The following is a 14,965-nucleotide window of genomic DNA, read 5'->3' on the forward strand; positions in this document are numbered from 1 at the left end:
CAGCAGCACTTCTTAATCGCAACGACTACATCATTTGCGTTCATTACACATCCATCATTGAATAGAATAGAGCTGGAAGGGACCTTGGAGGTCTTCTAGTCCAGCCCCCTGCTCAAGCAGAACCTCCTATACCATTTCAGACAAGTGACTGTCTAGTCTCTTCTTAAAAACCTCCAGTGTTGGAGCGCCCACAACTTCTGGTGGCAAGCCTTTCCACTGGTATTGCATAAGTGTTGAGGCTATTAATTTAATTGTATTTTAATCTGTATATTGTATCTCTTTTTTAATTTGCCCTGTAAACCGCCCTGAGTCCTTCGGGAAAAGGGCGGTATATAAATCGAATAAAATAAATAAATAAATAAATAATTACAGATTTCAGAAAAGAGCGGAAAAAAGCCAGCAAGGGCTGAAATATAAACATACTATTCCTCCTAACAGGAGGAGCTCCAGAAAGGGCGAAACTATTATTGAGCCGAGAGATCCAATTAAAATAATAATAATCCTCTCTATCCATCGCGGCATTTTATGAAAAGAGAAAGGCTTGGCTTCCTGCCGCCAGTTTTGCCCACACTTCCCTTCGGCCAGGTTGGGCGATGAAGTCACGGGTTGCCAGAAACAACGTCACTTCCTGTGCGCCGAGGGAGAAAATGTCTCCACCTATCGCATCATATCCGGCTCGAATGGCAGCAGGAGTCTGATGTCGATTTCTGCGCAACGCTGCTGGGAGGCTTCGGGTGCTGTGGTTGCAGCCGCCTAGGTACGACCCGGGTCGTGTGTACGGGGATGGGACGGAGAGGAAGGTGCAAACCCGCCAGTTTTAATTTAGGGACTCGCGGGGCCCCCTTGGAGAATGGGAGGAATGGGGGTTCCGGTGGTCCCTAAATCAGGGGTTTTCAAACTTGGCCCTTTTATGACTTGTGGACTTCAACTCCCAGGATTCCTCAGCCAGCATGCCTGGCTGAGGAATTCTGGGAGTTGAAGTCCACAAGTCCTAAAAGGGCCAAGTTTGAAGACCCCTGCCCTAAATGAACGTCGAGGTCGCCTCCTGCGTGTCTTCAAACGCGGTTGCTTTAAGTGCAGACTTGATTAGATGCACGAGAAAAGTCGTGGGGAAGCCCCGTTGGCTCCCACACGTTTTATTGGTCCCTTACATTCAATTCTCCAGGTTGCCCAGTTGAGAAAGTATTCGGCGGGCTTCCGTTGAAATTAATGGAGACGGTTTTGGAGTTCAAGGCAGGGAAGGAAACTTATTTTAAGAGATGGCAAGAAAAGCCTCATTTTTGGAAGTAATGGTTTCTTCTCTTTCTTGCCTCCGAAAGAAAGGGGAGAATTGTTGTCCGTAAACTGGGTTTAGCCTGGCGCAGGTGCCAGTCAGAACCAGAAACGAGAGGCGGTTCAAGGAACTTTTATTGAAATACTTCAACAAAAAGGTCTCGGCAGCTAAAGGAGCCAAGACACCGGACCCTATAACAAATACCAATTTTATACAGCTATGATTAAGGAAGTTAACTCCCTAAGAATCTATCATTCGTTGGTTCCTTGACAGATGTTTCCTTTGATTGGATTCTTCTACTTTACCTTCCTTCTTCATACGTTGTATGTTTATGCTAATAAACTTTCTTATCAAAAGGGTTGTGTTTTATTATTATAATAAGCCAGAGGTTACCAAAGTTTATGTCTATGTGCCTCAGCTAGCATTATTCTAACAGCGTCCTTCTAACTCAGGGATCTTCAAACTTGGCCCTTTGATGACTTGTGGACTTCAACTCCCAGAATCCCTCAGCCAGGCACGCTGGCTGAGGCATTCTGGGAGTTGAAGTCCACAAGTCATCAAAGGGCCAAGTTTAAAGACCCCTGTATTTAACTTGTAGCTTTGTTGTTGCTAGGCCCTAGTGTCCCACCATTCGTTACTGGTCTTGTTACTCATTGCAGCTGCAATTTTCTGCCTCAGCAAATCCTTTAACAAACTTTCCAGTTCCAACCTGAGACCTTCAGAATGAAGGATTGTTCCTGTTGTAACATTTGGGAATGCCTATTTGGAGTAAAACCGTTATGAGGGAGTATGCAGAATTTTTTAAGATTGTGATATTTTGGGCAGTGTTTTGGTTTTGAGAATTCTTCAGTTATATTACCCAAAGGGTAGACAATATGTATTGTGTGCATCTACGCTGGTATGGGTAGCAAAGGCAGAGTTGACAGCTACTTGTTTACAAACTTTCCCCAGAGGCAGTGTGTAGTAATGATAAGGTCCTTATCAGTAGAGAGACCAGCATTCTGATAAAGCTGCATATGACACTTATCAAAACTGCCAAGTTCGTGTTTTGGAAGAAGCTCAGTTTGTATCAGTTTGTTAAGTCTCTTTGCTGTTGATTTGGGTTGCGTTTTACAGGGTCGTCATGTCAAAACGGAAAGTCACATTTGAAGACCAAGGCGATGATGATGAAGAGGAGATGAGTCTCCCAAAGAAGAAGGTGAAATAAACCTTTCTAACACCTTTGCCTAATCTGAGCTGTTCTGCCTGTTTTTGGTTAGAGTTCCTATCAGTACTGATCAATCTAGTGGTAGGAGCTCCTCAAAATTGTAGGATAAACCACCTGGATGGAACTTGGCTTGAGGAAGGATATTCTTTAACTTGAGATCCCAGAAAATAAAGCTAAGGGCAAACTTTTCATAACAGTGTTTTTCAATTTGGCAACTCATAAGAGATAGATGGATTTTAACTCTCATGCTGGCTGGGTTATTCTGGTAGTTGAAGTCTGTACATCCTAAAGTTACCACATTTGAAAAACACCAATCTGTGAAGTTGAAGGGCTATAGGGATAGACCTAAATGCAGGCAGTCCTCAATTTACAACCATTTGTTTAGTGACCATGTTAAGTTACCACAGCACTGAAAACAGTACGACCATTGCAGCATCCCCATGGTCACATGATCAAAATTTGGATGCCTGGCAACTGACTCATATTTATGGCGGTTGCAATGTCCCGGGATCATGTGATCACCTTTTGCGACCTTCTGACAAGCAAAGTCAATGGAGAAGCCACATTGACTTAACAGCTGTGTTACTAACTTAACAACTGTAATGCAGTCATTTGTTTAACAACTGTGTCAAGAAAGGTCATAAAATGGGCCCAAACTCCCCTAAGTGTCTTGCTTAGCAACAGACATTTTGGGCTCAGTTATGGATGTAAGTCCAGGACTGCCTGTAAGTGCCTCAGGTTATCAGGGGAAAAAATAAAGCTACAGAGACTAACTTGCTAATTTGAAGAGTTAGCTAATTTGTACCTTGACAATTGGGGGAAAACAGATAAATGCTGAACTTCTGCATTCACTTCATCTCTTGAGCAGCTGGTGGAACCTGCCATTGGAGGGCCAGGCAGCCGTTTTAAAGGCAAGCATTCATTGGACAGCGATGAGGAAGATGAAGAAGATGAAGGGCAGGGTAGTAAATATGACATCCTTGCATCAGATGATGTGGAAGGTAAGTAGGGAACTGTATTTATTATAGATTTCAGTAATCAGAACTTCCATATTCTTTCCTCTCTCTGTTAAAAAAAAAGTCAGTAGTCCCCAATATTGTGGATTTTTTTTTCAGGAGGCAGTTAAGACACACTGAATTCTGTGGTGACCCACCACGTAATCTTCAAATCTCGATAAGAAGAAATGTCTTGAAGATTTTATCATTCAAGTAGAATGATGATTTTGGAGCAGAAGGCTTCATATTTACACTTTCTACTCCAGTAATTTACTGTTTGTTAACTCTGTTAAAAATTAAAGTTCGGTATTTTTATTGGTGTCAAGGTCAATCAAAAATTAATCTGCTTGCTTTATCTTTTTAGGGCAGGAATCTGCCACGATTGACTATGAAGATGGTATCCGGATCACCCCTTTCAATTTACAAGAGGAGATGGAAGAAGGTCATTTTGATTCAGAAGGCAACTATTTCTTGAAAAAAGAGGCAGTGATTCGGGACAATTGGTTGGACAACATAGATTGGGTAGGTCTTTTTCGGTAGACTTGAAGAGAAGATGACCAGTGCAATATATATATAAGGTTTAGGGAATTTTAGTTTAGAAAGAAGGCAGATAAGAGATGGATACATTATTCATTCAGTTTTGTTTATTTAGCTTGCTATTCCTCCAGCTCCTAAAGTCTCACAGTTGCTATGGAAAAAGTGTGCATAAACATTATTTGAAGTAAATGTAGGGGACTTTTAGGACTGTGAAAGGAAATATCATGGCAGAATTCTCTGCCATCCACTCCATAATGGTCATCAGTTTAAACCAGTGTTTCTCAACCCTGGCAACTTTAAGATGTGTGGACTTCAATTCCCAGAATTCTCTAGCTCCCCCTACATAATACCACTCCACCAATAAAAATTGAGAGCAATATTGACAGATGGAAGTGTGCTTGCCAAAACCCGAAATAACTGCCAGGATAAGCCATTTGTGTTCTTTTTCCAGACCTAGAATCCATTTTAATCCATAATATAGGTAATTCTTGACTACCGATCACAATTGAGCCCAAAATCTCTGTTGTTAAGTGAGACACTTGTTAAGTGAATTTTGCGCCATTTTATGATCTTTCTCGCCACAGTTGTTAAGTGAATCACTGCAGTTGATAAGTTAGTAATAGCAATAGCACTTAGACTTATATACCGCCTTCACAGTGCTTTACAGCCCTCTCTAAGCGGTTTGACAGAGCCTCTTGCCCCCAACAATCCGGGTCTTCATTTTACCCACCTCAGAAGGGTGGAGGGCCTAGTCAACCTTGAGCCTCTCAGAATCAAACTCCTGCAGTGAGTTAACCTGTAATGGTGCATTCTAACCACTGCGCCGCCACGACTCTTACGGTTGTTAAGTGAATCTGACTTCCCCATTGATTTTGCTGGTCCAAAGGATCACATGAGCTTAGGGACACAGCAACGGTCATAAGTGTGAACCCGTTGCCAAGCAATTGAATTTTGATCACATGATCATGGGGAGGCTACAAAGGTCGTAAATGTAAAAAATTTATTTATTTATTATTGGGACTTATATGCCGCCCTATCTCCCGAAGGACTCAGGGCGGCTAACACCAATAAAATAAAATAATACAAAAGTTAAAAAGAAATTAAATTAATGGCCCCAGTAGAATAAATTAAAATTAAAATTACGTTAAAAATTAAAATTAAAATTAAGTTAAAAATTAGAAACATAATTAAAATCCCTGTCAGTCCAGGTCAGCCTGATGGAAAAGGAGTGTTTTGAGGCCGCGGCGAAAGGACCAGAGATCCGGGGCCATCTGAAGCTCAAGGGGGAGTTGGTTCCATAGGGCTGGCGCTCCCACAGAGAAGGCCCTCCCCCTGGGGGTCGCTGGCCGACATTGTCTAGCCGACGGCACCCTGAGGAGGCCCTCTTTGTGTGAGCGCACTGGGCGATGGGAAGTCGTTCCCGGCAACAGATGGTCCTGCAAGTATCCCGGGCCTAAGCCATGTAGGGCTTTAAAGGTAAGTACCAGCACCTTAAATCTAAGTCACTTTTTTCAGTGCCGCTGTAACTTTGAACGGTCACCGAATCAACTGTAAGTTGAGGACGACATATATATATCCTATATATCGCTTTTCCCCTTTCCCTTATCTATGCTGTTCTGATTTTCACCAGGTCAAGATAAAGGAACAGCCTCCCGGACAGAAGAAACCATTCAATTCTGCAGATAACAAGGAAGAAGATGAAGAGGACGATGACGATGATGACGACGATCTTGAGGTAGGCCGGACACCTCTGGAGAAGAAAGAACTTCTGGAAAGAATGGTAGACTTAATGTTACCCGGCGAGACGGTAGCTCGAGCCATTCAAAGGTTTGGAGACAAGGGTGGCCCCAAAAGTAGTGGACGTCAGCGGAAGCCCTGGGCCCGCCTCAGAGTAGACGAAGCTGATCCACCCGAGGAAGAGGATCCCCAGAAGCCTGGGTCCCCTGAGCGGAAAGAGCAACTGGAACAGCTGTCGGGGCTGGCTGACCAAATGGTAGCCCGGGGCGTCTATGAGATCTACCAGGAAACCCGGGAGAAGCTGGCCGTGAGACTCCGGGCTTTGCAGCAACCTCCTCCGGCACCTTCCTCTGCCGAACCGGAACTCGATATGTTTGCTGAGGAGATCGATGAAGCCAAACTAGGGGAGAAGACATCAGCAGGTGAGTATCCTATGCGGGGAGGGGGGTGGGCAAGAGTGTTCTGGGAGGAGCTGGATTGGAAACACGCCGTCGAGATAGTTTGCTGATTTTTATCATAGCAGGCGAGGGGTCACTTCTTGGGGTGTTTTTCACTATGATGGGAAATTTCCTCTCAAGACTTGCAAAGCTGTGTATCAAGAGCTTATTTGGGAAAGCATTGAAATGTACAACCCCCTCATCTAACACACTCAACAATCCTTAACTCCGTATTTTTCCACCTTGGGGACTTTTTAAGAAGTGTGGACTTCAGTTCCCAGAAGCCCCCAGCCAGCATGGGATTCTGGGAGTTGAAGTCCACATATCTTAAAGTTCCCAAGGTTGAGAAACGCTGCCTTAACTGTCTGATGTTCGGAATGGGCGGGGGGGGGGCAGTGTAGGTGTCTTTTATTAGGAAATTTAGGAAAATTTCTTCTGAGATATGTGCTTATTCTCCAACTACAGGATGTCAGGTGCGTGGGGAGAGTGATGATAACACACTCTCTGAGGTGATGTGGGAATATAAGTGGGAGAACACAAACACATCTGAACTTTATGGACCCTTCAGCAGCTCTCAGATGCAGGTAAGAGACCAAAGGAGGATAGATGAACTTCTTGTTCGCTTCCTCACTTTGTATCTGTTTTTCTCTATCTGTTCACTATCCTATTAATGTCCTTCCCCCCCCCCCCATTGGTGCAGATATCCTTTCCCCTTCTCCAGTATCTCATTTATCTTTCTTTTTCCCTGGGTGACTTTTAAAAAGTGCATCTTTCTACAATTCTGTTCATTTTGATTGCCATCTATTTAGTGCTGCTGGTTGTTTGATTTTGCACTTGTATGTAAATCTTTGTTTACGTTGAATACAGGTAGTCCTCGACTTACAACTGTTCATTTAGTGACTGTTCAAAGTTACAGCGGCACTGAAAAAAAAGACCATTTTTCACACTTACGACCGTAGCAGGCATCCCCATGGTCATCTGATCGAAATTCAGACGCTTGACAACTGACTCACATTTATGACGGTCACAGTGTCCTGGGGTCATGCGATCTCCTTTTGCGACCTTCTGACAAGCAAAGTCAATGGAGAAACCAGATTCACTTAACAACCGTGTTACTAATCTTAACTGCACTGATTCACGTAACAACTGTGGCAAGAAAAGTCGTAAAATGGGGCAAAGCTCACTTAACAAATTTCTCACTTAGCAACATAAATTTTGGGCTCAGTTGTGGTTGTAAGTCGAGGACTACCTGTACTGAGGGAAGAAGGCTTCTGTTGGTGCACATTATTTTGGCTTTTCTTCCTGGCAATTGTGAGAAGGAAAGCCTGTTCCTAGGAAGATTTCCATATTGACAACCCTATGCATCAGAGGGATTTTTAATCACTTGTCACATTTACATTGTTCATGGTCATAGTTTATTTCCTTGGTCAGAATTCCTTTCTGGACATTTGCTGTGGGGATGGTGCTTGAGAATTACTTTTGATTGATACAGCATCACTGCCCCCAATTTTCATAGTAGCACACCCCAGGTGCATCTTTTCGAATCTGTTCTATTCCTGACATCCTGTGAATGACAATGATTCCCTTATTAGAATTTAAAAGTAACCTAAGCCAAGGGCAAGGGGACGCAGTGGCTCAGTGGGTTAGGACACTGAGCTTGTCGATCAGAAGGTCGGCAGTTTGGCGGGTCAAATCCCGAGTGCCGCGTAACAGAGTGAGCATCTGTTACTCCTCCCAGCTTCTGCCCACCTAGCAGTTCGAAAGCACGTAAAAATGCAAGTAGAAAAATAGGGACCACTACGGTGGGAAGGTAACAGCGTTCCGTGCGCCTTTGGTGTCTAGTCATGCCGGCCACATGACCACAGAGACGTCCTTGGACAAGCGCTGGCTCTTCAGCTTTGAAACGGAGATGAGCACCGGCACCTAGAGTCGGAAACGACTAGCACTCATGTGCGGGGGAACCTTTACCTTACCTTTTAAGCTAAGGGCAGCATATTGGCAGTTTTGAGTGTAGGATCAGAAATGGTGCGCAGCCTTCGGTTTCCTTGGAATTACCAGATCTGTGATAAATGATATTCCAGCCCTTTATTAGCAAATCATTTGTGATTTAATACAGTTTGATTTGTTCTAATATGGTCCTATCGGATCCCATATTGGCTAAGGGCATTTCAGGATGACCCTTTTGATAACGCTGCCAATTAAGTGACCCTCTTCGACATTGGTTGCCTCTCTCGTGAGGTTCTGTGCCAGATTTTGCTCCGTTTTCGTTCATGAATGAAGGCAGATATATACTGTCACAGGATAATGTCACAGGATCCCATCTGGGTCGGTCACCAGGACCAGAGGTTTTGACTTCCAAGCTTTACGACTCGTGCTGGAGTCCACCCTCGGGGAACTTCTCTCTAGCACAGCCTGTTTTCTTTCCTTTTCTTCTTTTCCCTGCCCTCCCTCCCTCCCTCTCTCTTTTCTTTCAATTTCTCTTTTCTGTCTCTTCAGGACTGGGTATCCCAAGGCTATTTCCCTGATGGGGTTTACTGCCGGAAGGCGGATAATTCCGAGGGCCAGTTCTACAATTCCAAGCGGATTGATTTTGATCTCTACACATGATCGGAACCCACCTCCTGTTCTGCCGAGCGTGAGGGATAGAGTTCAACCCAGCGACAGACTGAAAGAACTTGCCAGACTTTGGGGAGAGGTGTGGGGGGGTGTGAGGGCAAGGGGACGATACGTCTGTGTGTGTGTGTGTGGGTGCACTTGCCGAGGGGAAGAGGGGTTTGATTCACCATTTAAATGTGAGGATGTTTGGGATTTTGTGACAAAAATAAAATAACTTTAAATTGGCTTGGTTAGTCAGCTCTCTCTATTTTCCTGCTGGCTATTACGTCCCTTGCTGTAAGTTTTGTGTAGGGCAGGGGTAGGCAACCTTGGCTCTTTTATGACTCGTGGACTTCAACTCCCAGAATTCCTGAGCCAGCATGGCTCCGCATGGAAACCTTTCCATTTCTCCTCAGCGTGGCTGCCTCAGGAATTCTGGGAGTTGAAGTCCACAAGTCATAAAGCGGCCTAGGCCAGAGGCAGGCAACCTTGGCTCTTTTATGACTCGCGGACTTCAACTCCCAGAATTCCTGAGCCAGCATGGCTCAGCTTGGAAACTCCCCTTTCCCCTCACCATGGCTGGCTCAGGAATTCTGGGAGTTGAAGTCCACAAGTCATAAAAGAGCCAAGGTTGCCTACCCTGTTGTAGGATAACGGTTGCCAGATACAAATAATCTTGTACAGATAGTCCTCGACTTAGGAGCAGAATTGAGCCCAGCACTTCTGCTGCTAAACAAGACAGTTACAACCTTTCTTGCCACAGTTTTAAGTGAGTTACTGCAGTTGTTAAATTAGTAACACGGTTGCTAGGTGAATCTGGCTTTCCCATTGACTTTGTCAGAAGATCGCAAAAGGGGGAATCACATGACTTTGGGACACTGCAACCGTCATAAATACATGCCAGTTGTCAAGGGTCTACATTTTGATCACGGGACCACGCGGATGCTGTCACAGTGTGAAAAACAGTCATATGCCTCTTCAGTGCCATTGTAACTTTGGACCGTCACTAAACAAATGGTTGTAAATTGAGGATTATTTCTATGGATGCAGGATTTCTTGGGCGTGGCTCATTAACCAGAACTAGTAGGATCACATCCTTCCTATCAGCTGCAGCAGTCAACGTGATTGTTGGTGGAAAATAACACTTTTCCCCTCCTAAATGAATGCTTGTAAGTCAAGGACTACCTGAGATAGGTTCTTTCAGCCCAGCGTTTTTAAGTTTATCATGTGATAATTGAAGCTTCTGCTACTCACTAGTCCACAGCTCATTAAACAAGGAAAATGTTTTTTAACAGATAAATACACATTTAAAAACACAGAAAAGATAGATGACTAGCCTAATGGGCCTAGAATAAAATCAACATATTTTATACTCAGGCTTGCTTAGTTTACAGCCATATAGTCACATCGATTGTCGTTAGATTTATAGAAAGGAAATTATCTTTTCATCCCTTAAAAATAAAATTTCAGATTTGGGAACATCGCTCTAAATAGTTCTCTGGATGGACTCAGCAAATTTATGGCAACTGAGGTAGAATCTGCTATTGTAGCAAGATAGTAATGATTAAGTAAATGGATGCCTCAAAAGTATTCCCTTAAGACAGGTGGGCGACTATGGCCCTTTATAACCTGTAGAATTCAACTCCCAGAATTCCTGGCTGGCTCAGGAATTCTGGGAATTGAAGTCCACGAATTGTAAATGGCCATAGTCGCCCACTCCTGCCTTAAGAGATTCTTTGCAAGTTCAAAAAAGCCTTCAAGATGGGTTCTTTTATAATATCAAAAGATCTGCTGATGAGACAGGATGATTCTATCACGTTAAAGAAAAGATTTAATATTTTTATGACTAAGCAAGTTTTAAGCAATCTGATGGAAATGTTTGCTAACCATCTTGAAATCCATATTTCTCGAAATTCAACTTGAGCCAGCTCATTGGCACAGGAAGGAAACTATGGCAAATTATTTGAGCAATCAATCCTTTACTGTGTCTAATGAAGCAAGCTAGAGGTAGATAGATGAGTTAAAAAAAATAGAATGGATCAGGAAGGGGATAAGAACCTCAATTTGAGAGATAGTCTTGGTGGTTCTTATCCCTTCCCCTCACTCTCCTGGGGAGATGAACCATATCTCATGGTCTCTTCATAGAATTTCTGTGAAAATTTCTGCGATTGATTATTCCTTTATAGCTTTATTCTTGGAAGGTTAGCTTTTTGTTTCCTGTGAATTTTAGTTGTCCCTGCCAGGAAGCAGATGTCGTATGTTCCCAAAATTTGTGTGATTCCTACAGCTGATTACTCCGCAGCAGAGCAAATTTGGCCCTTTTTGTGGAAAGAAATGAAATTAAGCCTATTCAGTAAATCAGGCTGAAGTTCTAGCCAGTTCTGCTTTTTTAACCACAACTTTGAGCAACGCCATGGTTAGAAAGCTTGCCTGCCAATATCTCATCTTTAGGACGCAAGTAGTCACAACCATTTGTTTAGTGACCGTTTGAGGTTACAACGGCACTGAAAAAAGTGACTTAGCGACCATTTTTTCATATTTACAACCATTGCAGCATCCCCGTGGTCACGTGATCAAAATTCAGATGCTTGGCAACTGACTCATATTTATGACGGTTGCAGTGTTCTGGAGTCATGTGATCAGCTTTTGCGAGCTTCTGACAAGCAAAACCAGTGGGGAAGCCAGCTTCGCTTAACAACTGCGTTACTAACTTAAGAGCTGCAATAATTCACTTAACAGCTGTGGCAAGAAAGGTGATAAAATGAGGCAAAGCTCAACAACTCTCTTGTTTGGAAATGTTGGGGTCAATTGTAGTCGCAAGTCGAGGACCAGTGCCTTTGAACAGCGGAGAATCTAGTTGGAATTTTGACTAAGAGGCATTGATAAGATTCCCTGTCAATTTTTCTTAACACCCGTCAAGCAAAATTTTCCTAGGATAGAATTGTAGGAGCGAAACCAGCATTGCCTGTGAGAGTTTTGCCCACTGGGTTCGCCGATAGCAGTAATGCCAAACCCTTTTGGCTCGGCATGTCAAAAATTTAGAAAATGGCTACCTTGATCTCTGCTACTGTATCTCACACACACTGAAACACAAAGACCGGACAACGGAGACCTCCTCTCTGGACTCTGAAAATCGCACAAGAGGGTCCTGGTCTCGTGGGGTCTCTGGAAACTCCAAAAGCTGCACAGGGATGCTCACATAATTTTTGGAGCCCTCGGGGCCACACCAGCAGGATCCTCTTGAGTGACTTCCAAAGGGTCCAGAAGCCTGCCACATTGCCAAAAAATAGCCTGCCATGTCACCTGTGACGTGTGTCAAAGGTCTGCCATCGTCAGCCTACAGCATTAAGCACACACTGGTCAGGAGGAAAAAAGGACCATATAATCACCCCGGTGCTCAACATACCAGAGGAAGTGATTTAGAAATACTTTGGCTACAGATTGCACAAAGGGTGGCCAAAGCAGAAGTTGGAAGAACTAAGAATGTTGGGAGGAAATATATATTGGGCGCGCGAAGAAAAGGAAGTGAGATGCAGAGGAGTCACTGAAGAGGCTGAGAGAGATGAAGCCACACATTATGGGTCCTGTCACCAAAGTGAAGCTCTTCTACCAAGCCGTGTTCCTTCTTTCCCTCGGCTGCGGTACGTAGCAGAGCACTGTTGGGTTTGGTGGCTCGGGAGCAAGGCAACAGGTGACCTGAGAAGTACCAGATTTACCTGGCCTTTCATAGATTTCAGATCATTTTCCAGCTTGGGGGAATAGGGAATTATTACTCCTTTATACAACTAGATCAGCATCTTTCATCCAGAATGGGAGAATTGGTTGGGGAGGGTTGATAATTTCCATCCAAAGTAAAGAAGGCCGAGTTGCAAGGGTTGGACATCCCCCCGCAAAATGGAGAGCCTAGAGATGCTCTTGAATTAATTTCAGTAAGGATCACGTATTGGTCTTTTGAAAAAAAGAAGGAAAGGTAATATTAGCATAGAAGCTCTTCTTAAGTTTTGCACTGGCTGAACGTTGAGAGGATCGCTAAATATCGCTTCAACTTAGCCCTTCTATCAATCTCTGCAAAGTGGGTTAAATGCTCCTAGATTGAGCCACACAAGCGAGGCTGTGAGACAATGGTGTGCTTAGATTTGTTTAAATTCACTGATGTTTGAAGGAGGGCGTCCTACATCTTACCCGATCTGAGCAGTTTTTATAAAATTAATATTTCTTCAATACTTAATATAAAAAGTAGCATTAGAAAAGATTGGTGTCTATTGCCCCCAGCTCCGGAATTAATTTTCACTGATAGCCTGTTTTGTTTTTCTGCCTAAGGAGTTTTCAAGACAATTATTAAAATAGGGGATTGCTTTTAAGCTCCCTTAACTTTTTCTACAGAATTATGCAAAAATCACTGCCTGAGGCGATTATAACATAAGGAACATTCCAAGGCTTTATAAAATGTCATGTTATCCATTTCAGAACATGAAAGATGTAGTCTAATAATGCCATCAATTTATACCTCTCTTTCAACTTTACCTGCTTGTAAAAGGACACAGTATTTCATCCTAATGAACTCCAATTTAATCTGGAGCACTCTAAGCACCTTAAACTAATCCTGGACAGCAGCTAAGAACTTGTGACGCCAGACCAAATGGAAGGAAAAGATAGTGCCAGCTTTTAAATACAATAATTTTTCCAGGAAGGGTGTGTAAAACACATGATTTCAAACTGTTTTGAGGATGAAATTTCCCATTCTGAGATCAAAACTGCTGTACTGAACATTCTGGGAGTATTTTGAACTTGGAACAATAATTTACGAAGTGTGAAACATTTTCAAAATACTTGAAACAGCCTATATTATGTCATTAAAAAACAGCCATTTCAGATTTGATATGCTTCAAAATAAGTTGCCTCTAGTTCTTTGCATAATTCAAAGTGCTTTGGATTCCTTTTATGTAGTAAATTCTATTTTTAATCCAGTGTCATTTGCATTCCATTTTTAACTCTATTGTACTTAATCTATCGGGTTTTATTCTGCATATTTTTATAACAGTTTTTACTTGTGTTGATTTATTCTAAGCCATTTTTTATTACTTCTCTGAATTCTAAACTAAGAATAGGCGAGGGGAAAAAGAGCAGGTTGTACCACTTTCATCTGAATATGGATAATTTGTTTTATTCAATTTGGACGCCATCCAATTCTGACTGGGTAGTACACAAATAATAAATCAGGGTGGGATACAGGCAAATATTCAGATAGAAAACAAAAGTAGCAAATGCCTGCAAGGGGGGTTCCTGTCTCATCTCAAGATCAAGGAGACTAATCAGGCCTTTAAGGCTTTATGGAACATCAGCTAGGTGAAGCAGCATTAATTTTGGGAGGATGGGGTGTAGAATATCATTCCAAAGGCCAGGCACCACAACAGAAAGAGAAGGCACAATTCCTGGGTCCCAGTGGATGGCATTGTTAATTGAAAGTATCTAGAATGTGCAACTCTGCCAATATAGAATGCTCAAATGGAAACCACGGGAGATAGATGGTCATATAATTTGGGCCTATGCCATGTAGGACTTTATTGGCAATAACCAGCACCTTCATTCACACCCAGAAACAGACTGGCAACCGCTGCAGCTTGTAGAGCAAGAGTGGTACAGGGCATATTGAGGCATACACATCACTGACCGCACAGCTGCAGTCTGGACTGATTGAAGCTTCTGAATGGTTGTCAAGGGCAGCCCCATGCACAGTCATTGCAGTAGTCAAGTTCTGAAGTGACTAGGGTGTGAATGACAGTCCAAAGTGTCTCCTAGACCAAAAAGGGTGGGACTGATACATCAGATGGAGGTGAACAAAGTCCCCCTTGAGTAAGCTGAGTCCGAAGGATCTTCAGATTATATGCTACTTATGAGTGAGGACGTGCTACTGCATCTAAGTATGGATGGAAAGTTTTTGGGTCCCTAAAACTCAAAGCCATTCAGATCCAACTACAGGTCACCTTTCTGGCTGCCAGAACAACCCGGGAAGGACTTTGATCCAAAGACTAACAGAGCAGAGAACTCTTTCCTCGGGTGTCACCAACCCAAGCCTAACCCAAATCACATAACAAGACTGAGCCCCAGGCATTTCAGCTCAAATATCCTTCGCAGAGGTCCTGTAGATGTATTTGCCTGACCCTCCCCATCAGAACTGGGTCAC

General features: G+C 43.2%; 2 protein-coding genes across 2 annotated transcripts in view; both read left to right on the forward strand.

The window, feature by feature from the left end:
* Positions 1-424: 424 nt before the first annotated feature.
* Positions 425-9,027, forward strand: CD2BP2 (CD2 cytoplasmic tail binding protein 2). Its single transcript, XM_083377220.1, has 7 exons — positions 425-757; positions 2,390-2,471; positions 3,349-3,481; positions 3,840-3,997; positions 5,643-6,171; positions 6,652-6,770; positions 8,683-9,027. Exons 2-7 carry the CDS (start codon positions 2,397-2,399, stop codon positions 8,791-8,793), a joined length of 1,125 nt encoding a protein of 374 aa, XP_083233346.1. The 5' UTR covers positions 425-757; positions 2,390-2,396; the 3' UTR covers positions 8,794-9,027.
* A 3,299-nt stretch (positions 9,028-12,326) lies between these two features.
* LOC310649983 (integrin alpha-X-like) overlaps positions 12,327-14,965 on the forward strand; it is a 54,486-nt gene continuing 51,847 nt past the window's right edge. The window contains exon 1 of the mRNA XM_083378816.1: positions 12,327-12,422. Within this exon, the coding sequence (XP_083234942.1) occupies positions 12,344-12,422 (79 nt within the window). The 5' untranslated portion in view covers positions 12,327-12,343. The remainder of the gene's footprint in view (positions 12,423-14,965) is intronic.

This window comes from Vipera ursinii (assembly GCF_947247035.1).
Source record: "Vipera ursinii genome assembly, chromosome: Z".
In the NCBI taxonomy this organism is placed as follows: domain Eukaryota; kingdom Metazoa; phylum Chordata; class Lepidosauria; order Squamata; family Viperidae; genus Vipera; species Vipera ursinii.

Excerpts from the sequence above, each read along its gene's own strand:
- CD2BP2 (XM_083377220.1), top strand. The coding sequence starts at position 2,397 with ATGTCAAAACGGAAAGTCACATTTGAAGACCAAGGCGATGATGATGAA. Across the intron at positions 3,482-3,839 it reads TGCATCAGATGATGTGGAAG|GGCAGGAATCTGCCACGATT; the intron begins GTAAGTAGGGAA and ends TTATCTTTTTAG. Across the intron at positions 6,172-6,651 it reads AGGGGAGAAGACATCAGCAG|GATGTCAGGTGCGTGGGGAG; the intron begins GTGAGTATCCTA and ends CTCCAACTACAG.